This window comes from Thalassophryne amazonica, chromosome 3 (assembly GCF_902500255.1).
Source record: "Thalassophryne amazonica chromosome 3, fThaAma1.1, whole genome shotgun sequence".
NCBI lineage: Eukaryota > Metazoa > Chordata > Actinopteri > Batrachoidiformes > Batrachoididae > Thalassophryne > Thalassophryne amazonica.
The window spans coordinates 130,941,522-130,966,649 of NC_047105.1; the positions used below are offsets into that span (position 1 = coordinate 130,941,522).

The window sequence follows — 25,128 nt, forward strand, 5'->3', positions numbered from 1 at the left end:
AGTCACGGTGTGTCCTTGCGGGTCAATGCGTCCCACAGCTGCAAAGCACAGCGCACACACCTGACCGTGGTGTTACAGTGGTCCCTCGCTATAACGCAGTTCACCTTTCGCAGCCTCGCAGTTTCGCGGATTTTTTTAGTGCAATGCTTTGCATGCTTTTTTCTTTTCTTTTTTTTACAGTGCATTGTGTTCTGCATCCTCATCAGGCGGGCCGGTTGCGGCACCGGTCGGCACCAGCCTCCAATGCGCTTACTGAGTCTGTGAGCTCGGTAAATGCTGCAGCGGGCCACTCACACCGCACCCCTGTCTGCTGTGCAGAGCTGTGTCCATCTCCAGCAACAGGTCCAGAGACTACGCTCACTGTTTTGATGCGGAGCCCTCCGGCAGCCCGCAAGGATAGACTTCTTGCGGAAAAATTCGCAGCGCTGCATGGTCTCAGTAACCGCAGGCGCAGAGCTCCGTGGCCACTGAGAGAGGTTTGTATCTTTTTAATGACTTGGATTCTTTGCGTGTCCCGCATCCGTACCCCGCAACGGTAACACCGGAGGCAGTGTGCGAAGGGAGAGCACGCGCATTGTGTTCTGTGTGTGTCTGTTTATAATTGTCTCACCCAGAAGAAAAAAGAGTGCCAACAACTACCCATAACTATGTTCTTCACTTGGAAAAAGACACCTGCACCGAGGTGTCACTCAGTGGAAAAAGACGCTACAGCGGAGCTGTGCTAGGACGAAGAGACATGGTCAGAGGATCTGTGAAATACTGGTGAGTCACTATTAATAATTTCTTATGTGTCCAACCTCGTAGGTTGATTGTTAAAATTAAATTCGTTAGTTCTAAAAGCCATCATAATTATTTATAGGAAAACGTTCTCTTTTTATTTCTCAAACAGATGTTTGGGCCTGAAAACAGGTTTTGATCTTTGGTTTCATTCTTTAATACTGGACTTATTTTTCTACAAACGTTTGAACTTGTTTTACACAGGAGAGAAAAGTGAGAAAATGTTAATGCCTGTTTGAGAAAAGTGTATAAAGTGTGTAGTGAGGGGTTTACAGCCTTAAAACATCTATAATAATTGTAAAAAATAACGCTGACTACTTCGCGGATTTCACCTGTTGCGGGTTATTCTTAGAACGTAACTCCCGCGATAAATGAGGGACCACTGTATATCCATAATAAACCTTAGATTACAGATACATAGTCATGCTCTCTCATGGGTTGGATAATATATGTGGATCATCATAGCAGTAACACCATGTGGAGCTGCGCGTCGCCGCACTGCTGCCCCATTGCCAGTCACTTCATTCCAGAGGCTCTGCGCGGCGCACCACAGCACAGCTGACTGAGGTCACAGCTGCAAAACACATATTGTGACATGAACACCATCTACCTCTGTACACGTCACAATGATGCACCTGTGTGGGCAAACCATCAGAATATTAATAAACATAAAAACTCACCTTTGGAACGCCTCCAGCTGCATGCCATGGTGCAGGGCGAACACCAGGCAGGCTGGGCCATGTGATAAAATCTGTGTCATCCTGTCATGAGCCAACTGGTGACGGCAACTGCCAAGTCCACCACAAAATATATATTCCATATGACGCACCGTGCCGCAGCACAACTCGTGCCATCCAGCTGGACAGCATGACACGCAGCCCCTCCATGTGCCCTGAATCATCACATCGCCGCCCTGCTGCATGCACCTTGTAATGTCCGATGGCACAGTGCTGACCGTCTGTCATGTGTGGGGCGCACATATTCATTCTGTGTGTCCTGCTCAAAGTCAGTGTGTGTGAGGGACGGCATGAGAATGCGAGGGTTTATTGCCAGCCAAAGGCAGTTCCTACACACTTGAGTCAGTGTTGGATCTTAGTATCAATGTTGCTGTTTGATTAAACATGGCTGCCCAGGTATGGAAAACGGGTCACGTACTCCAAGACCTGTCCATGCAGTTTCACAGCAGGGAGCTTTGGGCTTACCATGTTGAGTGGAGGCTGGTACAGGATCTGTGTCTTCTTCAGATTGATATGAAGACCAAGGTTGGTGTCGGCTTCCTTAAAGGTTTTCTGAGACCCTTCTTCCATAAAGTGTGACACGCTGCTTTTTTTGGCATACTGGAAGACCAGGAGCGAAGTGATTGGTGATTTTCTTCTTGACTTTAAGTCTACTCACATTGGAGAGCTTGGAGAGCTGAACAGTACAATGCATTGTTTAATAATGGGACCTTGTCAGGATCTTGATGAATTTCTCTGGATAGCCCATTTTACTTTCTTTCACAGAAGTGGGCGTGACATGCTGTCAAACGCCTTTGTCATGTGAAGGTGAGGTACAATTGTTGGTGTCATTCTCGACAGTTGCAATTGGCAGACAGTGATGATCATGTCTGTTGTCCCTCTTGATGGACGGAAGCCACTCTGAGCTTCGGGAAGGATGTTTTCTGTGGTCTCAGGCAGTTTCTGGTAATCAGTGCAAGAATGCTGCCTGCAGTAAACAGCAAGGAGATTCCACAATTGTTTCCACAGTCAGACTTGTCTCTTTTCCACTTGTAGATGGTGACAATCATTGAGTCTTTCATGTCTGCAAGTGTTTATTCTTGAGTACAGAGTTTACCAGTGAGTTGGCGCAGTTGGAGTTGGAGGAAGCAACCTCTTTCTTTAAAGATCTCATGCCTTTAAGGGCAACAAGAGTTTCTTCAAGAGTTGGGGTTCGGCTGAGTTCAATAATGTCTTCTGTTTGTAAATGACTGATCACTTCCTCCTCCTCCACTATTGGGTTGGTGTTCAAGAGGTCGTCACAATGTTCTTTCTGTTGAGCACTGATGTCATCTCTGGTCTTCAGCAAGCTCAGGCCATCCTTCATTTGAAGAGGTGTTTGTCCTTTGGTGGAGTGGCTGTAGCTTGGTTTGGTCACATTGAAAAAGCCTCTGCTGACCTTATTTGACACATGAGGGGATGGAATCCAAGTCACTTCACAATTCCATTCACTTATGATCCAGAGGGCTGTGATTTGATTAAAAACAAAGCAGTTATTGATGCATCTTGATGGATATTTTTCTGGTATAAGATTTGGTACTTTCCAAAGACAAGTATTTATTATGATCCATGAGGAATTTCTTTCCGATACATTCCATACACAGTGCAATATTTGCACCTGTGTGGGTCTCATTCACTGATTCTAAGTTCTAGCACCCAGGCGGTATAAGTGTCTGGCTAAAACCGCCTACTTAAGTATGACTTCAGGCTGACCCCTAAGTAGCAAACTGAGACAGCATGAATTGAAACCCATACAGAAGTGCAGTTCCTTGACTGGCCGCTTGAAGCCGCTTGAAGCTGGCTTCAAAACACAGGACTTTGTCATAGGACTCCATGGTAAAATGTCCAACTTTAGATCAGAAATAAACATGTTTACAGCCTGGCATACAAAATGTTTTTGGTCTTTGCAGATACTTTCCTCCTCCATGACAACTGTACAGGGGTGAATTTTTTCTAACTTCTTAGCTTAAGATGTTAGAAAGGTTCTGGAAATTTGGGGGCATGGTCACATTGAGTGAACCCTAAAACACAAAGCAAGGGGTTCTGGTTGCCCCACGACCACCCTGGTGCCATGAGACAGCTCTGCTGAAGGTCTAGGTGTCCCTTCCTAGAACGGCCCAGATGAAGACACAGACAGGAGGGCTACAGCCTCTGTAGCAGACTGCCAGTGGTCCCCTCTGTTGGACTTGGACCAATGTTTACTCCTCTTCTTCTTGGCCCTACCTGAGCAACCTGTGGTGAGCCACCTGTGGTGTCAGGCGAGGGCAGTGGCCGAGGAAGATCGGCCGGTTCCGTCAGCTGCGGTGGTGCAGAGACTACCTGCAGCTGGAAAAGCGTGTGAGGGGTCAGCTGCAGAGGCACGTGGAACGCTGGTGGCCTGAGGACCCAGAGAGTCCACAGAGGTACAGAGGTGGGTGAGCTGGAATGTACGCCAAACAGCAGATGGAGGGGAGACTGCAGGTTGCTGAGAGTGCTGTGGAGTGTGGATATCATATGTTGAATGGTGACTTGATCTGCGTGAAGGTGGGAGACTGGAGTCTGCATAATATGTATTGTATGAGTGAGGTGTAATTGTGGTCTAATTGCTGTCTGAGGTAACTGGAGTGTAAACATAATTTCTCCACTGTGAGATCAATAAAGTATATCGCCTAAGTGTGAAGAGATGTTAGGTCTGTGGTCTGGGATTGTAGTATTCACAGGAAGTCCTCAGCGGAGGCAATAACTGTCTGCAGGAAGGTTATGTCTGTCAGGGTGGGTGTCGTCTCCGGTATGCTGGTTGTCAGATCTTGGATATACAGTGAGGAAAATAAGTATCTGAACACCCTGCGATTTTACAAGTTCTCCCACTTAGAAATCATGGAGGGGTCTGAAATTTTTATCTTGGGTGCATGTCCACTGTGAGAGACATAATCTAAAAAAGAAAATCCGGAAATCACAATGCATGATTTTTTTTATAATTTATTTGTATGTTACTGCTGCAAATAAGTATTTGAACACCTACCAACCAGCAAGAATTCTGGCTCACACAGGCCTGTTAATTTTTCTTTAAGAAGCCCTCTTATTCTGCACTCTTTACCTGTATTAATTGCACCTGTTTGAACTTGTTACCTGTATAAAAGACACCTGTTCACACACTCAGTCAATCACACTCCAACCTGCCCACCATAGCCAAGACCAAAGAGCTGTCTAAGGACACCAGGGACAAAACTGTAGACCTGCACAAGGCTGGGATGGACTACAGGACAACAGGCAAGCAGCTTGGTAGAAGACAACAACTGTTATGATTATTTATTAGAAAGTGGAAGAAACACAAGATGACTGTCAATCTCCCTCGGTCTGGGATTCCATGCAAGATCTCACTGTGTGGGGTAAGGATGATTCTGAGAAAGCTCAAAACTACAGAGGAGGACCTGGTCAATGACCTGAAGAGAGCTAGGACCACAGTCACAAAGATTACATTAGTAACACATGATGCTGTCATGGTTTAAAATCCTGCAGGGCAGCAAGGTCTCCTTGCTCAAGCCAGCACATGTCCAGGCGTGTTTGAAGTTCACCAGTGACCATCTGGATGATCCAGAGGAGGCATGGGAGAAGGTCATGTGGTCAGATGAGACCAGAATAGAGCTTTTTGGAATCAACTCCACTTACTATGTTTAGAGGATGAGAACAACCCCAAGAAAACCATCCCAGCCGTGAAGCATGGGGGTGGAAACATCATACTCTGTGGGTGCTCTTCTGCAAAGGGGACAGGACGACTGCACCGTATTGAAGGGAGGATGGATGGGCTCATGTATTGCGACATTTTGGCAAACATCCTCCTTCCCTTAGTAAGAGCATTGAAGATGGGTCATGGCTGGGTCTTCCAGCATGACAATGACCCCAAACACACAACCAGGGCAACTAAGGAGGGGCTCCGTAAGAAGCATTTCAAGGTCCTGGAGTGGCCTGGCCAGTCTCCAGACCTGAACTCAATAGAAAATCTTTGGAGGGGGCTGAAACTCCAAACCTCAAAGATTTGGAGAAGATCTGTATGGAGGAGTGGACCAAAATCCCTGCTGCAGTGTGTGGAAACCTGGTGAAAAACTACAGGAAACATTTGACCTCTGTAATTGCAAACAAAGGCGACTGTACCAAATATTAACATTGTTAACATTATGTCTCTCACAGTGGACATGCACCTAAGATGAAAATTTCAGACCCCTCCATGATTTCTAAGTGGGAGAACTTGCAAAATTACAGGGTGTTCAAATACTTATTTTCCTCACTGTATGTGGAAGTGAGTAGAGTGGAAGGCTGTACAGCAGGTATGTTTAGACCAGGGGTGGGCAACGAGGGCCGAGACACTGCAGGTTTTCCTTTCAACCAATCATCTCAGCAGGTGATTTCATTCATGATCAGGTGTCTCAGCAGCTGATTTCATTGTCCATCAGGTGTTTATGTTCAAGGGAGAAGCTCATCAGCAACCCACCTGCTGAGGTGATTGGTTGCAAGGAAAACCTGCAGTGTCTCGGCCCTCGTTGCCCACCCCTGGTTTAGACAATGAAGGTTTATTCCTTGGTTTTCATGCATACAATGGTTTCATGCTGCTAACAATTAAATGATAAGTTCAACCTTGAAAAAATGGATTTAAGTTTGTTAATGTCCAGGGTGCTCCCTGCTGGGTTCATGTTTGGCTGGTTCTTTCAGGTGCAATTTAACAGTGTCTGAACAAACCCAATTTGCAGGCAGTGACAAGATGGGAGGTGACTTGCAAAAACCAAGGTGATTTAATGTTTCAATAATGACAAATAGTCCAAACAAATGACATGAAAGAACATGCGTAAAAAAAAGTCCAAACCAAACACAACAAAGGGAGTCTAATCATGGAAAAACTAAATACAGCGGCTTACAGGACGTGACAATGAACATTCAGGATACTTCCAAAACCCAGGAGAGACCAGCGTGAAGGAACCAGCAACTGGACAAGGAAGAGGTACTACTTAAATCCAAAACCAACTAATAAACAACAGGTGTGTGACAAGGTCAAAGGTCAAGAGATAAACTAATAATTAAAAGGTGACTAGAAACTAAACAGACATCTAAAGGTCAGTAAAACCAAAACATGACCAAAACCAAACATAACTTAAGAAGAAGAGAAAAAAAAAAACACAAAACCAAAATACAGAGCCAAAACTACAAGGTGCAAAAAGCAACATAGAACTCAAAAGTGAACAAAGTTCAACAGTGGAAAAAACTGACATGACAACGAACACATAAATAAGGAGGTAACTGTATTCAACAAATAACAAGACCTAAACAATAACCAAAACTAAATCAAGAAACAACACCAGAAAGCCAATGTGGAACATGGAAGTGGCTAAAATGTGAACACGGGGAACAAACCAGATGACAAGAGAAACAAAATGATGACTATAACAACAAGACACAGAGACACAGACAGGCGGCTGATCATAAAGACAAATGGAGAGACAGACCAAGGACAAAGACAGAGGACGAACCACAAGGAGGACACACCCGAAGGACAGACACAGAAGGGCACACTCTGAATACAAACGGGTGCAGGCAGCAGACAATACACACATTAGTGTCTGCACAGAAACAAGACAGAGGACTAAATACAAATTCATAAACATAAAGGCACAGACAGGGCAGACAGACACACACACACACACACACACACACACACACACACACACACACACACACACACACACACACACACACACACACACACACACACACACACACACACACACACACACACACACACAACAGTGAACAGCATCAGCAACCAGAGGAGCCTCTTCAGCCACAGACTGCTCCTTCCCAAGTGCAGGACCAGCAGACTGAAAAACTCCTTTGTCCCTCAGTCCATCAGACTGTACTCACTCAGGGGGAGGAGGAGTAACAGGAAGACAGAGGACGGGAAGGAGAGGAACAGTAGTAGCCAGTAAACCTGTATTAATCAGTAGGTCTGGTATTTATATTGTGTATTTAGATTTATTGTATTTAGATTTTTTTTCTTTTTTACTTTCTCTTTTGATGCTCTGTGTGCTTCTTACCCTGTGTGCTGCTATACAATGCTGCTGGAACCTCAATTTCCCTGAAGGAGTCTTCCCAAGGGATCAGTAAAGTTATGTCTAATTTAATCTAGTCTAATTTGTGAGGGAGTTCATGAAACATTTGCAGATATTCACATTTGTTGTCGCTCTTGTATCATTTGAATTATGAACAATTCAGAAAACTTGCATGACAAAATTTGTCGCCAACTAGTCAGAGTCATCGTGGGCAGCTCACACCCTTTGCAAACCCTTCATCATTTGTCTCCATACCTCAGAACGTGCAAGAAATGTGAGGCAATTTTGTGAGAGGTTGGTGACGTATGAAACTACATTGTGACTAATTGGAGTCAAAAAGGAGGATCTGACATTCCCAGTGAGAGACACATATGAACTGCCCTGGAAGACCTAGAAGCACAACAAAATAGTGGAGATGATTGGAGTGGAACAGAGCTTCTGGAAATGTTACAATCATGGCCGAGCGAGTCCTGCAGCCTGATACCAAGCAGCACTGCTGCTGGCCTGGAACAACCCGCCGTGCACACAGGGTCAGTGGGCTGTGTTTATTCTTATTTTTAATTTTTGTTGAGGGCCACATTGAAAATAAGTTTAATTCTTTGTTGTGTTATCATCTGCAATTATATAAACTGTATTGTTGAGATGTAGTAGGCTGTCACTCTGGACAACATTCTGCAAATCGATGAGTGCGCTGCCATCCGCACTTTTCTTCCCTTTCTCCTACTCTGTGGACCCACACTAGCCTTTTTTTTGTTGTTATTTGCAGGGCTCTTCTGTGGGGTCTGGGGTATTTCCACAGTGTCTTTTTACATATTGCATAGCAGCAATAGCAGCATCCTGAGCACTTTGTTCACAAATGTGTTGTCATTTCCTTGAGGTTCCAACTGACAATTGCCGATAATTAACGTGTTTTGTCAGAAAATTGTCTCCAAATACTCTGAGAGTCATAATTGCTCCTGATGTGTAGTTGAGACTCTTACATGGTAGCACCCTGACATTGGTGTGTATGGGAATAGGTGCATGTGAAGCATCATTGTAAAGTACTTTGAATTTCTGATTCAGAAGGGAAAAGGCTCTATAAATGCAGCCCATTATACATTTAAGTATAATTAGGTTAATTAATTAGGTTCGGCTGAAGAAAAGACTTTAAGGTTTGACTCTTTGTTCCAAAGCTGGTTTATGAATCCTGTCTGAGGTGAAGAACAAGCTGGAACCTTTACACGACAACACAAATCTTTTTTTTTTTTTTTTTTTTTGATTATTTTCTCTGCAGGTTATTGGACTGTAATCTGTCTGAGAGCAGCTGTGAAGTTCTGTCATCAGTTCTCAGCTCTCAGTCTTCCAGTCTGACAGAACTGGACCTGAGTAACAACCAGCTGCAAGATTCAGGAGTGAAGCTGCTGTCTGCTGGACTGGAGAGTCCAAACTGTCACCTGGACACTCTCAGGTCAGGATTTAGTTTTTACTTCAAGTGTTTCTCTGAATTCTAAACTGTTTCATTAGCTTTCGTTTCCCATGTTCTACAACGCTCAGATATGTCATTTGATCCAGAACAAAAGGATTTCAAAGGAAACCAGCAGGGTGCTACAGTGGCTATCACTTTTTTTCTTTCTTTTCTTTCTTTTTTATTTTTTTGCAGTAAAAAGGTCTTTGGTTAAATTCCCACCAAAGTCCATTCTTTGTGGAGTTTGTATGCTCTTTCCATGTCTGTGTTTATTTTGTCATTGAAACATCTTTTACAGTATTTCTTAGTTTCAGGCTCCTCCAACTGCCCTTGAACAAGGTAGTGTCTGTAGACCAGGAGTGTGTTCTGTATATAAACTGGACAAAATCTCTACAATGTCACCCATAGGTATTTTTAAGAGCCAGTTTGAAGCTCAAATCGTGCTGCTCTGGGTGTTGCACCCAATAGGACTCACAGCCCACACAACCTGTCAATCAAAGTGACCCTGCCCATAATTATTTATAGTGCTGTGGCTGGAAACTTGTTAAACTGATGCCTTATAAAAATAAATAAATAAATCAACCCCACACAGTTGACATGGCAGAGATGCTAGAGTTTGAGAACAAAACAGTTTCTTGCGCCAAACTGTAAATATGTTGACTTCTGCTCTAAAGTTGTACATTTTAACAGGGGTGTCTTTGGAAAGTAGCTCCTTGGACAAGTGATCAATCATGAAACTTCAGGAATTTTCACTTCCAGGTTTGCTTCATTTCAGAGAGGTGGAGGTTGGGGCTTGGTTCATTGGTGCCCCCAGTGGTCATATTGTGTCAAACGTGATGAGAACACGTTAAATGCAGAGCATTAATTTCCCTTCAGGGATCAATAAAGTATATCTGACTTTATTTAATAAAACATTATTGCTGGAAAATTTTTGACCTAAGAATTCATTTATGATCCAGAGGACTGTGATTCAATTATAAATCAATTATCAATAAAACCGCCTGTGTAAGTGTGGGTTCAAAGTGACTCAGTTTTTGGAACAAAAACAAACAAAAAGCAAGAATCACATCTGCAGCTTCTTTGTATCTTTATGTACACCTCATCATGATGCATGGGCACATGCACACTGGCTGTAGTGCAGTATTGCAGTTTGTTCTTCTGTGATACAGTTTTGTCAGAATAAAACAGGAACGTATGTTATTATAAAGGCAAAACCTTGTTGTGGTACTTTCCTGACACTCTAAAAACAACAGAAATCACGATGTGCATTAATTGCTCTTTAGGTTCAGTGGGATGAACTGTGTGCACTTGCACTCCAACAACAATAATTGCACAATACACATTAATACAAAAATAGTGGTGGAGATGATTTTAGGTGAACAGCCATGATAGTCGTGAGATAATCTATTTGGATTATTCTTTGCCCTTTATGAAACAACAGAATGAGTCTATTTTCAGCTGAATCTTGAACATGACGATGAGTGTGAAGATAAAAGCAGAAAATTTATTTAGCGGCACAAACAAGTACACAGTCGGGTTTGTTTTCAGATGGAGCCAGAACGTGTCACTTGGTGCGTCTTGTCCTGTGGTGTGTCTCATCACATTTCAAAACAGGTGACTTTTCCATTTCATCGCGTAGCACCTGTAATGTGCTGCATGCCATTTTGTGGTGGGAAAACTGTTTTCAAAGTTGGAAACAAAGAGTCGTTATTGCAATAACGCTTCTGACTTTAATTTTTTTTGGCACAGAAAAGGCTGTTAATCCCCAAAACATGAATCGGCTGCAAATGATGAATTATCCGTAAACCGTGAATTGTGCGACTCCAGGGTTCTAGCTTGAACCATTTTAGTACTGGGTAAATTACGTGATCGCGGCTCACGGCTGGGGGTGCAGGGCCCCCAGTGGGGGTCAAGGGGGCCAAGGTCCCTGAAGCTGTAGGGTTTTATACCACTAAAATGTTATTGGCAGGCCCTATTTTAACCAATTTTGAGTGGTTTTAGATGCATTGAAAGCAAGAATAATACAAAAAAAAAAAAAAGATTTATGTTGTAATATAGTGGTCCCTTGCTATAACGCGGTTCACCTTTCACGGCCTCACAGTTTCACGGATTTGTTTAGTCCAATTTTGCATGCTTTTTTTTTTTTTTTACAGTGCATTGTGTTCTGCGTCCTCATCAAGCAGGCTGGTCGGCATCACCGCGAAGGGAGAGCACGCGCATTGTGTTCTGCGTTTCTGTTTGTAAGAATCTTCTCGCCCAGAAGAAAAAAGAGCGCCAACAACTACACATAACTGTGTTCTTCACTCGGAAAAAGACACCTGCACCGAGGTGTCACTCAGTGGAAAAAGACGCGACAGCAGAGCGGCACCAGGACGAAGAGGCGCGATCAGAGGAACTGTGAAATACTGGTCAGTCACTATTAATAATTTCTTATGTGTCCAACCTCGAAGGTTGATCGTTAAAATTAAATTCATTAGTTCTAAAAGCCGTCATATTTATAGGAAAACGTTCTATTTTTATTTCTCAAACAAATGTTTGGGCCTGAAAACAGGTTGGTCTTATTTTTCTACTAAGCTTTGAACTTTGAGAGTGTTTACACACGAGAGAAAAGTGAGAAAATGTTAATGCCTGTTTGAGAAAAGTGTATAAAGTGTGTAGTGAGGGGTTTTACAGCCTTAAAACATCTATAATAATTGTAAAAAATAACACTGACTACTTCGCGGATTTCGCCTATTGCGGGTTATTTTTAGAATGTAATTACCGCGATAAACGAGGGACCACTGTATTTGTAAAACCAAAGTTCTTTTTAAAATGTTTCTGTCAAAGTTTAAGTTAATAAAATAAATAACATTGAAAAGGTTATGTTGGGCATGTAGCATTCTTCTTTTATCCAGTGAAGCAGGCAGAGTTTTTCTGTCATGACAGTTTTTTTCCCCAACATATCTGAGTGGGATAGCATTACTTAAAAAAAAAACAAAAAAAAAAAAACAGCAAAAACAATATAACCACTACTTGTCTTGTTTGAACAAGAGTGGAATGAATTCTGCTGTTTGCGGCAGTGATATGAAGAAAATGAGAAATATATTTGATTTTTTTTATTATTATTTGGTTGAAATTGCAAAATAAAACGAAAGTACGACATTATAAGGTTGAAATACGATCAGAGTTTATTTTTTGGAAAATCCGTGCCGGGTGGGAGAGAAAATTTGAGTGCCTGGCGGAGTTTGCAGTCCAGGGCGGTACTGCCCAGTGCTGCCCACCATAGCTGGAACCCTGCACACCTCTCACTTTCATTGCACTAAAGGGCTTCACACCACCCCTGACTCTTGCACACATTTGCCTTGACACTTGCACAAATTTGATAACATTGTTCACGGACTGGCACCTCCCTACTTAGCTGACCTAATTAAACCCTACGTACCAGCCCGGCCTCTGTGTTCTTAGGGTGCAGGACTACTTTGTGTCCCTAGGGTGAATAAAAAGCCTGCGGGTCATAGAGCTTTCTCTTATCATGCCCCTGTTCTGTGGAATGATCTCCCTGCATCAATAAAAGTCAGATTCTGTAGAGACCTTCAAGTCCAGACTTAAGACGCACTTATTTTCCCTTTCATATGACTAGCATACTGGCATAGTATGGTACTATGCTTTTTACCCTTTTAAATTCATTTTATTAAGAAACGGAGCGGGCCATGGCCTCAACTTTTTCTAAAGTCTGGGTCTTTTAGTGAAGCTTAGGGCTAGTGGCCAACAATCACCTTAGTATTTCTTCTGTTTTTCTTGTTGCTTATTTGGCTTTGTTGTGTTTGGTTTGGCTTGTTGCTAAATTTTACTGTATTTATTGTATTTCTGATGCCTGATTCTGTTTTTTTTTCTCTCTCTGTTTGAGGTGCGGCTCCATCCAGAGAAGGGTGTGGTGTCTACTTCTGCAACCCTCCTGTCCTGTGCACCGGCAAAATTTCCTGTATATTCGTTTTGTAAATTGTTTTGTAAATTGCGTCTGTAGCATGGCCCAAGCAGAGGGTCATGCCTTTGAGTCTGGTCTGCTTGAGGTTTCTTCCTCAAATCATCAGAGGGAGTTTTTCCTGGCCAGTGTCACTTGTGTGCTTGCTCTGGGGGTTAGTAAGGTTAGACCTTACTTGTGTTAAGCACCTTGAGGCACCTTTGCTGTGATTTGCCGCTATATAAATTAAATAAATTAAATGTGTACGCAGTCACAAACATGGATGATGAACTGTGACACATCTGTTATCTGTATGTCTTCAGCTCAGATGGTGGCGCCACAGTTCATGTTTATCTAGTTTTGTAAGTAAAAGAGTGTTTTTTTGTTGTTGTTGTTTAAATGTCTATAATCTGTGAAAGACACTCGAGTGAACATTCCCAGTTATAAGGGAGACATGATGTGTCCGAACAAGCCTAACCATCAGGCAATGTTTGATCGAATCAACCCCCAATACATTAATGTGAACATCGAAGTACAATAAATAATTTGGTTTGACAGAGAAAAAAAAAACACTTTCAGATTTGATTCAGTGCTCTAAAGGAGTCAGTCCTACATTGGTCCTGAGGTCTATTTGTTTTGGTGCTCATCTTCCATAATGTCTAGTGCAGGGGTGGCCAAGTTCAGTCCTCGAGAGCCACCATCCTGACACTCTTAGTTTTCTCCCTGCTCCAACACACCTGAATCCAATGAAAGGCTCATTAAAAGTCTGCTAATGAGTCTTTCATTGGATTCAGGTGTGTTGGAGCAGGGAGACAACTAAGAGTGTCAGGAAGGTGGCTCTTGAGGACCGAACTTGGCCACCCCTGGTCTAGTGGATGAGAGTCTGCAGCTCCCCGTGGACGGGATGCCAGTTTCTTCCCCAGCCAGAGCCAGTACCCATTTACAGCTGGATGGACTGAGACAATATAGTTTATGTGTCACAGGACACAGACAGATAAAGTGAGTGGGACTCTAATGCAGGTTTACATATTGACAGGCCAGCTCCTTATCCATTCAGCTTACTGTCTTCCAAAGCTAGTCTCTGAATCCTGTCTGAAGCTGGAACTTTTAAATGATGACACAAATCTTTTTTGTGTTGATTATTTTCTCTGCAGGTTATCTGGATGTAATCTGTCAAAGAGAACCTGTAAAGTTCTGTATTCAGTTCTCAGCTCTCAGTTCTCTAGTCTGAGACAACTGGACCTGGGGAACAACCAGCTGCAGGACTCAGGAGTGGAGCTGCTGTCTCTTGGACTGAAGAGTCCACACTGTCACCTGCACACTCTCAGGTCAGGATTTGCTTTTTGCTTCAAATGTTTAAAAATGTTTGTCTGAATTCTAAACTGTTTCATCGGATTCAGTTTCGCGTGTTCTACAACACTCAGACATGTCGTCTGAACCCTCCTGTTTATCAATTTTAATGTCTATATCCTCATTATTGCAAATCTGCCTCTTCCAGTTCACAGATTTTCGGCAATTTGGTCATATCCATAGATGCATTAAATCTTACACTCAGAGGAGTTAATGCTTTTCTCCAGATATCACAACAATCATATTTTCTCACCTAGGTGGTACGACAAGTATCAGGATCAAACCATAATAGAGCTATATAATCACGATCTAGCAACAAGCTGTTTACTGTGCCCGAAATCGTTTGCTGAATTAATGATCGTATGAATGGAACTATGCAGCATGCCATAACACACAGCAGGCCCAGTATTACAATAATTGGGGTAAGCAGTTTTAGCAGGATGTGATACCACGGCCCAGAAAAGAGCCATGAGGACCAGCTATTATCCATAATAAAATCCTTACTCATAGTATTTCTCAAAAGTGTTAAATTTTGGATGGCCAGACCTATTAAGCCTCCATCATCATCGTTGTCTGGGACGAATGTACAACAGCTTTCTGCTACCATGGCACACACTCCACCTGAGGCCACAGTTAATTGATCTAAAACCATTCGATTCTGCATTTCCACGATCCTCAGAGCTGTCAAGTCCGCCCTTATGCCTCTAATGGTGCAAGACGCATTATGAATGTCATTTTTCTGTCATTCTTGGCACATTCCTGACATTCTTAATGTGACTTAACGCATCTGAATAGGTTTCTTAATAGTGCATGTTAGTGCGTGATATTCTTGATATTCATGGAGCATGTTTTTGCCTGTCAAAAAATCTTCCATGAATGTCACACATCACCCTCACTTCGCCTCGTGTCGTGTCGTTGCAACTGAGCATGTTGATCCGTCTTGATGTGTAGTGATCCTTAATAGAATGTGACAACGTTCGTAGTGGTTCCTGTGATGGTTCTTGGAGCCCAAACTGTCACGCATTATTACAAAGTGACACAGAAACTGTCAAGTTTTGACATGACTTGTAACGCGGCGTCACATTTCACTGCGCGCCACGACAAATCAGTTTTCTGTTATGTGCACACAAACTCGGCTCCACAGCGTTCAGTTTGGTGCAGAATGCTGAAGAGGAACAGTGACGCGAAGTCAGCCAAGTGTCGTTCCACAGTTCCTGCTGAAGCTCCTCAGGACGCTCCTGCAGGTGTTCCACCTGCTGTTGTAACCGATGAGCGGGAGAACGAGTCTGAACCAGAGGAGTGAGAGGAGACTCAAGTGCAGCCAAACATCTCTGCACCTCCTCCAGTCCGGCAGAGGAAGAAGCGTGCGCACAATTAAACCCTGCTACACTGCATTCAGTTTGATTGCTGACACCAAGTTGGCTAAAAGTCTTATTTCAGTGCTCTTCAGCGCACTCCTGCAGGTGTTCGACCTGCTGCATGTGCCTGATGTTTGGGAAAACGCGTGAGACGAGAGCCACATGAAGCCACACATCTGGCTCTGTCCTCCTCCTCGTCTCTGCACCACTCCATGGCACAGAGCCCAACTATGCATGCAGTCACAAAGTTCTTCTGAAAACCTGGAGGGATCTGAATCGTTAGCAACGGTTGGATGAATATGGGTGTGTGTGTGTGGAGACAATTCACCTCGTTCACAACGTGACAGAACTTAACGATGCGCTGTTACACACAACACAGCACAACAACGCGGAACATTATTTTTGACCGTGCGTAATGGTTCCTGATAATTCTCCAGCAACACGTGCCATTAATCGTAACACGTAACAAGTTGCAGCAGTTCCTGAGGACACCTGGCGCCTCTGCCCCGAATCATCACTTTCGTGATCAGTGGCCAAGAATGTATAATTCATGGCATTCGTGACTTGTCGCTGTTATGTGTAAATGCAGCATAAGAGCCTCAACAGTGGAGTTCACAAAGTAGCTAAATCAATAATTTAGAGTTTCCACCCGTAGCATCACCTTGCCCACTCCTAACCAGGGGAAGAGTGACAGCAGGACTTTCTGGTCCGTAGACCACAGCTTCCGTCCAGAGGCACATCCTTTCCCCATATAGAATCATGGGGGATCAAGTCATGCTTAGAGTGATGACTGATCGAGAGGTGAGCGGCTACGATGTAGGAATGCAGAGAAGTGGTTATCGGGGCACATCTGCCTGTCCATCCCGTTGGGAGGGCTATGAAGGCTTCGTGGCCACATAGCCAGTACATGCTCACCTGTGCGAAGGTTCCCATTGGTCCGGTGCTTGGAAGTAATCTGTCCATTTACCTCCATAGGGAGCCTGGGTATTGTTGAAGCTCCCATCCGACAGGTGAGTACACGGCCCCAAAATGATCCCACACAGCCACTTAGCTATCTTTCCCAAATTGGTAATTGGACCAGACAACAAGAGCAGGTTATTTGCATAGCAGGTGAGTCGAGCTCTGGGATCAAGGAAAAGATTAGTGTGCACGGGTGCATAGAGTGATCCTTCTGCAGGTAAAAGAATTTTAAATGATATATTTTTTGGTGCCTTGGTGGTTATGTCGGAGCCCGTATGTTGTTGAATTGATTGATTAAGTACAGCAGGATTTATAGCTGGCATTAACACATGCGGAAATAGACGACTAACATTGAGAAATGTTAGTTGTCTATTTCCGCATTAACACATGCAGAAATAGACGACTAACATTGAGAAATGGCAGTGGTTTATGCATGGGTGTGCTGCAGAAACAGGCATCAAAGAACACACATAACAATTGGTCAAGTTCACCTCGTTAGCCAAAAACATAGCATACCTATACCACATGTTCATCAGATATGTGTTACGTGGAGTATCAAACATCCACTCAAAACTTGATCGAGGGCTTACTTGCTTCTGATCTAACTTATCACTTTGTTTATACATTTTCTCATACCACCAAAATGTAGATGTCACAGTTATAGCAATAGTCATCAGAATTATCAACAAAGTGTGAACCTTACACCCCGCTCTGGTGGCAAACCTTTCCATAGCTGGAACGGTCTTTTGGAATTTCCTTTATTTTTTCTTTTCTTTTTTTTTTTCTTCTTCTCCAACAGCTCTATGCTTGGGGGGGTAGATATCTTCTTTCTTTGGTGACAGTTCAGATTCTCAGTTCAGCAGTTCTGGGGCTTTTTGGGGCGAATGAGGCTTATGTCAGTATGGTATATGTTGCATGCGACTAAAAGTGTTTTTCTTCAGGTGCCCTGTTCCAAAGGAACAGGGTCACATAAGAACATCTGCTTCTCTTCCTGGTGTGGTCACGTCTACTTCTTTGCTCTATTTCAAGCTTGTAGTCCGTCTGCTTCTCATCCTGGCTTGTGTTGATAGGATTCTCCTCAGTTTTAACTGGTTTCTCGTCTGCTTCTCTCCTCGAGCAGCTAGTCTGCGTCAGACTGGATTGGCTTGGATTTCTCGTCTGGTTCGGCTTTATCTATCTTTGTTCTCTGCCTCTGGCTCGTCTGGATTCGTCAGGTATCTTTGTTTTTTGCAGTGAGACAAGTGGACCCAGGATGATCTTTCTGCGATTTTCACTGCAGTTGGTGTGGTCAGGAGAACTTGGAATGGCCCTTCCCACCTCAGCGATGACCAACTCTTTCTCTTTATGGCTTTTATCAGGACCCAATCACCAACCTGGAAAGGATTCTCAGACTCCTGCGCAGAAACAGGAGAATCTGGCATCTTGTTAGCGTGTATTACGTCTTTATGGGTCAACACTCGTCTCATATAATCAACTAATCCCTCATCTTCACTATCAGGCCCCATTATTGCTTGTAAGTCTGGTATCCTATAGGGCCTCCCATACAGGATTTCAAATGGAGTAAGACCAGTTTCTAAGCTGGGAATTATGTGGATGTACAGTTTCACTAGATCTAAACAATAAATCCAGTTTTTTCCTGTTTCTTCCATGCATTTTTTCAATTTATTTTTAACTGTGCCATTTGTTCTTTCCACTAAACCTGCACTTTGTGGATGGTAGGCACAGTGTTTTTTTGTTTTATTTTCAAGTGATCTGTTAAATCCTGGATGATTCTATTCACCAAATGTGAACCGTTATCACGGTATACTGTATCTCGGTATTATATCTCTACAGAGAATTTTCGCTACTGCCAGAACATCTGCATGCTTAACAGGGAATATTTCTACCCATTTGCTATATGCATCTATCAGTACTATACAGTACTTCTTTCCCTCACATTGGTTTCATTCAATAAAGTCTATGTGAATTGTTTGGAATGGGTATTTAGGTGCTGGGAATTTCCCTCATCTTGGCCTCTCATTTCTCTGCGGGTTGTTTTTCGCACAAATTAAATATGCTCTGCAGTAGTTTTTTTGCATATGCCCGAAACCCAAATTGAAGTTGAAAAATGTTGGTGTACCAGTCCAATCATCCCTCCTGTTGAAACATGGCATGGCCCATGACTCAAAATAGCAGCCCACTTAAAAAGACTGCGTGGCAGGACCGGCTTGCTCGAGGGTCAGGCATAAATGCCATCTTTATTTTGGTACACACTGAGACACTCCCAAACAGCTTTTTCCGATGCTGAAGCATTATTTTGCATGTCCTTAAGAATTTGCAGATCTGTGCTCTGTGCAGAAAGCAGAACTGTCACTCCCCCTGTGCTGCAGATTTAGCGGTTTCGTCTGCAAAGTGATTTCCACAGGAAACGTGATCCTGATTGGTTGTGTGCGCTGCAAATTTGCAGATGGCCACAGCTTCTGGGAGTTGCACTGCATCCAGCAAGGCTAACAGTAGAACTTTATGTAAGACTGGTTTCGCTGATGAGGAAATCATTCCTCTATTTTTCCAATGTTGTGCAAAAACATGTACTGTAAAAAATGCATACTGGCTATCAGTGTATATCATGACATGTTTGTCTTTCATCAGTTTACATGCTTCTGTGAGTGCAATTAATTCCGCAGCCTGTGCTGATATGTGATTTGGCAGCCTTTCAGCCTTCAGAACTGTTGTAGCTGTCACAACAGCATAGCCTGATGCATTTGTTCCGCCTGAAATTTTCTTACATGAACCATCCACAAAGAGAACAATAGAATCAAAAATTGGAGTATCTTTTAGATCTGGTCTTGGTTTGTGAACTTCTTCTGCTTCTGCTAAGCAGTCATGTTTGGCTCCATCCTCAATGGTGGGTAGCAGGGTAGCGGGTTTGAGAGTGGAACATCTTTCCGACGTCAAATGTAGTTGTGAGAACAGAGTGGCCATACATGACAGGTGACAGGCAGGTGATAAAAAAAGTTATATTTCTCTGATAGAGGAGGGCAGACACAGCGTGTGGAACTTTTAACGTCAGGGGGTGGAACAAGACCACTCCAGCAGACGCCTGCACCTCCAAGGAGGCTGCTACCACAGCTCTGACACAGGTGGGTAGGGCCGAGCTACAGGATCCAAGTGGGTAGAATAATAATAATAATAGAATAGAATAATAATAATTCTCCCTTGCAGTCCACCATTTGGATGAATGGTTTTTCATAATCAGGTAAGGCAAATGTTGTGCAGATCGCAAAATGCTTGTTCATCCTCTGGTGTCCATGTAATGGCAGAAAACATTGCCAAATTTCCCTCATACATGATAGAGCTCAATGGCTTGGCTATTTTGGCATAATTTGCAGTAATTAGTGAGTCCCAGAAAGGACATCATATGTTTCTTTGTCGCTGGTTTAGGTGTTTAGGTGTTTGCAGTAAGCAGTTTTTCTAACTGCTAAAATAGACCTCCCTCCTGCACTAAGATTGTGGCCTAGATATTTGACCTCTTCTCGACAGAACTGAAGTTTCTTTTTACTAGCTTTATGACCATTTTCCGCTAAAAAGGTCAATAATGACAGTGAATCCTGCTTTCATGCTTCTCTGATATCAGATGCCAAAAGTATGTCATCCACATATAACAGAATCTGACTGTCATTGGGTGGAATAAATTTAGCCAAATTGCTGATATTGCTTGAGAAAATATAGTAGGACTTTCACAGTAACCTTGAGGTAGTCTGGTATACGTGTACCGCTTTCCCTCATATATAAATGCAAACCAAAATTGACTATCTTCATGAATTGGGATCGAGAAGAAGGCATTGCTTATATCCACGACCGTAAAGTATTTAGCAGTTAGTTTGAGTGCATTTAACAATGCGTGTGGATCAGGCACACAGGGTGCTTCTTGGACTACAGCACTGTTTACAGCCTGTAGATCCTGGACCATTCTCCATCCCACAGAAGGTGGTGTCTTCTTTACTGGGAATATAGGCGTATTACATGGAGAATCTGAACTATCGATCAGCACTCCTGCTTCTTTCAACAGATCAGCAATTACAGGTCTAATGCCTTCCTTTGCATCCATTTTTAATGGATACTGTCTCATGCATGGTCTGTACTTAGATTTTGGTCATATTTGTACAGGTTTGGTGCCTTTAATGAGACCCACATCCGCAGGTCCTTGTGACCACAATACTTCAGGTATACTTTCCAATCCTCCTCATCCTCTTCAGATAGAAAGATGGAGGATCATTCCCTTCGGTTTTGCTCATGCATATGAAGAGAAGTGCGTACCGTAAACTTTCCAGTTTATTTTGTAGCGGTATGCACACCTTTCTCCTGCCTTTCCCAGTCCTGGGATTTTTGACATTTTGTTACGAAAACTTCAATATCTTTCCAGGTTTCCTCACATGTCTTCATCAGAGACATATGAGGAACTGAGAATCCTCTGTACAGGTTCTCCAATTGTGAATTCAAATCCACATCTAGTCCTGCCCGTCCTTCAGAATCAATGTACATATTGGCCAAATTTACTTGGACAGGATGTTGTGTGGGCCGCTGAAGAGGAGGTACTGCTGGCCCACCACCACCACCAGAGGGCGCCCTGTCTGGAGTGCGGGCTCCAGGCACCAGAGGGTGCTGCCGCCTCACAGGAGCAGCCGGGGTGACAGCTGTCACTTATCGCCTACGACAGCTGTCCCCAATCATCTGATCAGCAGTGGTATATCAGCAAGACGACATCTCCACCTCTTTGCCGAGATATCGCTCTACCTAGGAGGTACAGTACTCAGCCAACTGTGTTGTCTTTTTGACATTAACACTTTGTTACTTTTGTGCTTTAAATAGCAGACATTCTTCCGACGAGAGGTGGAGGTGGTTTTCCCGCCATACAGGTTGCTGGGTGCAAACGCACCCACATTTAACTGTTTTTGTTCCTCGCCAGCAGTACCAGATCCGACACGCGGAGGCAGTGGCCACCTGGGAGTTCGGGACTTGGCGGCTCCAGTATTCCCGGGGTTCGGTGGCGGAGGAAATCGTGTGGTTCCGGTTCTGCTTTGGACAGATGTCTCTTATCTTCGAGCCTGCCCACGTGACACATTTTGTGAATTGACTTCTTTGTCTATTGTTGTAATCTGTTGTGTTTGTTGTGCTTATTCACAACAGTAAAGTGTTGTTATTTGACTTCCTCCATTGTCCGTTCATTTGCGCCCCCTGTTGTGGGTCCGTGTTCCTACACTTTCCCAACACAGGAGATAGTTTGGACAAAGCATCATCATATTCTTGGTCAAATCCAGATGATCTTTTGTACCACAGTTATGTGCAATGCACCCGGTTCCATTGTCTCTGTCTTTTTGGGAGATGCAAGGCCTCCAGGGAGTAGTAGGCCGGGCCACTCTTTAGAGCCAAAGCCCAGAAGTAATAAGGTTGGCCTTCTCCCTCTACCATGAAGATATTGCCCTGCATCAGCTCTTTCTGTCTCTTCACCACCATTTGGCCTTTAGGGGTGGAGACAATGCTTAATCCCAAAGCAGTCATAGCATCTCTTCCCAAAAGATTAGTGGGACAATGCGGGTACATTAAAACTGAGATCCTACATGTTCGTCCTTTTGGATCTTTCATCATGGTAGGCAAAGAGAGTGGTACTGGGGACACCAGTCCAGCAGCTGATCTCATGTACATTGTGTTTTTGCTTTGTCTCAGTCCGATATCAGTCTCTTTGCAAACTGTCTTGCATGCTCCCGAATCACACAGGAATGCCACGGAATGCCCATTAATTAACAACATTACTGAGGGTCTGTCAACATCACTCATTAAAACCTCAGCCAAATTAGCGCAGTCTAGAACATCACCATCCGCATGATGTACCTCAACAACATACTCTGTATCCTCCTCATCAACTTGCTTGTGGCTTTCCTCACCTTCTCTGGGAGTTAGTCACGCTGACTCATTCGGCTCTCCATATCTTTGCGGGTTAATACAGCAGAAGTGTCCATTCCTCCCACACTTCCAACATATCAGCTCCCTATTTATCCCACGCCCATGGCCTCGGCCTCTGACTGTGCCGCAACTTTGACCTCTGCTCCTTCCTGCAAAGTACACTTCATCCTCATACATCATTAGGACTGCTCCTACAGCTATAGTTTTCTTTTTAGATTGTGCCACTTTTTCTGCATGTGTGATATATTATGACAGAGTTCCAGTTGCAAACCATATGTAATGTTTATTCACCCATTGGTATATGTTCGGTAATGAACTGGAGTGGAGAGCGTTTTTTTAGTTGTTGTCTGTATGCTCCCTGTTCTTCATTATTTTCTTGTAATCTGCTGTTTGCTTTAAAAACTTTTGTCATGCTCATCACATAGTCATTTCAGAATAATCAGCTCTCCGTTTGAACTTTTCTCAGATTTCAATTTCAAATTTCAATTTATTAATTTATATAGCGCCAACTCACGACAAAGTCGCCCCAAGCCGCTTCACACAATTCACAACAACACAAATTAATCTAAAATCAGAATTAAAAGCAAGAAAAGCACAATAAAAAGATCAAACACAGAAGAATAAAAGGAAATTGCAAAGCAAACACAAACAAATTAAATTAATGATAAGACAGTCTAAAAAAGTGGGTCTTCAGTCTTGATTTAAAAGTCTCCACCGTGTCAGACTGCTGAATAATAGCAGGTAGATCATTCCAAAGAGTCGGACCACGATAGGAGAAGGCTCTATACCCCACAGACTTCTTGTTCATCCTTGGAACACACAGAAGCCCTGCGCCCTGCGAACGCAAGGGCCTCGCAGGTACGTAGGGCTTAACCAAGTCCGCCAGGTAGGAAGGTGCCAGTCCATGAACATTTTTATAAACCAACAATAAAACTTTAAAATCTGATCTGGCAGAAACCAGTAGCCAGTGAAGGGATCCCAGAATGGGAGTAATGTGGTCAAACCTTCTACTTTGTGTCAAAAGTCTGGCAGCAGCATTCTGTACCAACTGAAGTCCCTGAATGCTAGACTGTGGCAGGCCAGAAAATAAAGCATTACAATAATCCAGTCTGGAAGAAATAAACGCATGTATCAAAGTCTCAACATTATACAGGATGGGATGAATCCTCGCCACATTTCACAGATGAAAGAAGGCAGTCCTCGTAATGTCTCTAATGTGGGGACCAAAAGACAGTGTAGGATCGAAAAGTACTCCGATTCCTCACTTTGTATGTATGAAGCACAACACACGAACCAAAATTAAGCGCCAACTGGTCAAAATGATGCCGATGTGTGGCTGGACCAAGAACCATCATTTCAGTCTTATCAGAATTCAAGAGTAGGAAATTACTAGACAACCAACTTCTCACAGATATAAGGCAATCTTCTAAGGCTTTTATATGGGCAAGATTACCAGCAGTTACCAGCATGTACAATTGAGTATCATCAGCATAACAATGAAAGGCAATCCTGTAATGCCACAGAATATGCCCAAGGGGCACTATATAAAGTGAGAAAAGCAAGGGGCCTAACACAGACCCCTGTGGAACCCCAAATTTCATTTTACCAAGACCAGAAGTAGTGTTATTATACACAACACAATAAGAACGACTGGACAAGTATGATGTCAGCCAAGCAAGAACACTTCCAGTAATCCCAAAGTAATTTTCTAGCCTATCAAGTAAAACACGATGATCCACAGTATCAAACGCAGCACTAAGATCCAAGAGCACTAAAACCATTGTGGTGTCCGAATCCATTGCACACAGAAAATCATTCACCACTCTGGTAAGTGCTGTCTCTGTGGAGTGATGTTTTCTGAAAGCAGACTGAAGTGGCTCAAAAAGATCATTCTCAATAAGATGGTCTACAAGCTGCCATGAGACCACTTTTTCCAGAATTTTAGAAGAGAAGGACAGATTTGATATCGGCCTGTAATTACTCAATACACCATGGTCAAGACCAGATTTCTTAAGCAATGGTTTAATCACTGCAGATTTAAAACACCCAGGAACAGAACCAGAGCTTAATGAAAGATTAACAATTTCCAACACAGTAGGCTCAAGAACGGGCCACAGGTCCTTAAACAATTTTGTTGGTATAGTCAAATAGGCAGGTTGTGCTTTTTGTAGAAGTCACGAGCTTTGCTAGCGCGTCTAGTGAAATAGTATCAAATTCTGTAAATCTAGGTGTCACCTCATTATTAACACCCTCCTCCACAGCAGGGTGCATAGAATGAGCCAAAGCATGTTTAGATATGCTCAATCTAATGTCTTCTATTTGGGTGTGAAGTTCATTGAGCCTGGTGATTAATGTTGCACTATCATAATGCATTGGTTCATTATTTTCTACTGGATCCCAATTTCCCCTCACATGGCTCCAATCATTCCCCAGAGCAGTCATCAGAACCTGTTGCATCTCAACTCCATTCAGGTGATAAGAATGTCGGAATTGTTCTAAATCAGTGATGAATTGTTCCACGTCTTCT

At 43.2% G+C, this 25,128-nt stretch overlaps 1 protein-coding gene across 1 annotated transcript in view; it reads left to right on the top strand.

The window, feature by feature from the left end:
• LOC117507616 (NACHT, LRR and PYD domains-containing protein 12-like) overlaps positions 1-25,128 on the top strand; it is a 175,923-nt gene that overhangs the window by 110,670 nt on the left and 40,125 nt on the right. Inside the window, exon 14 of the mRNA XM_034167442.1 lies at positions 8,883-9,056. Coding sequence (XP_034023333.1) covers positions 8,883-9,056 — 174 coding nt within the window. The remainder of the gene's footprint in view (positions 1-8,882; positions 9,057-25,128) is intronic.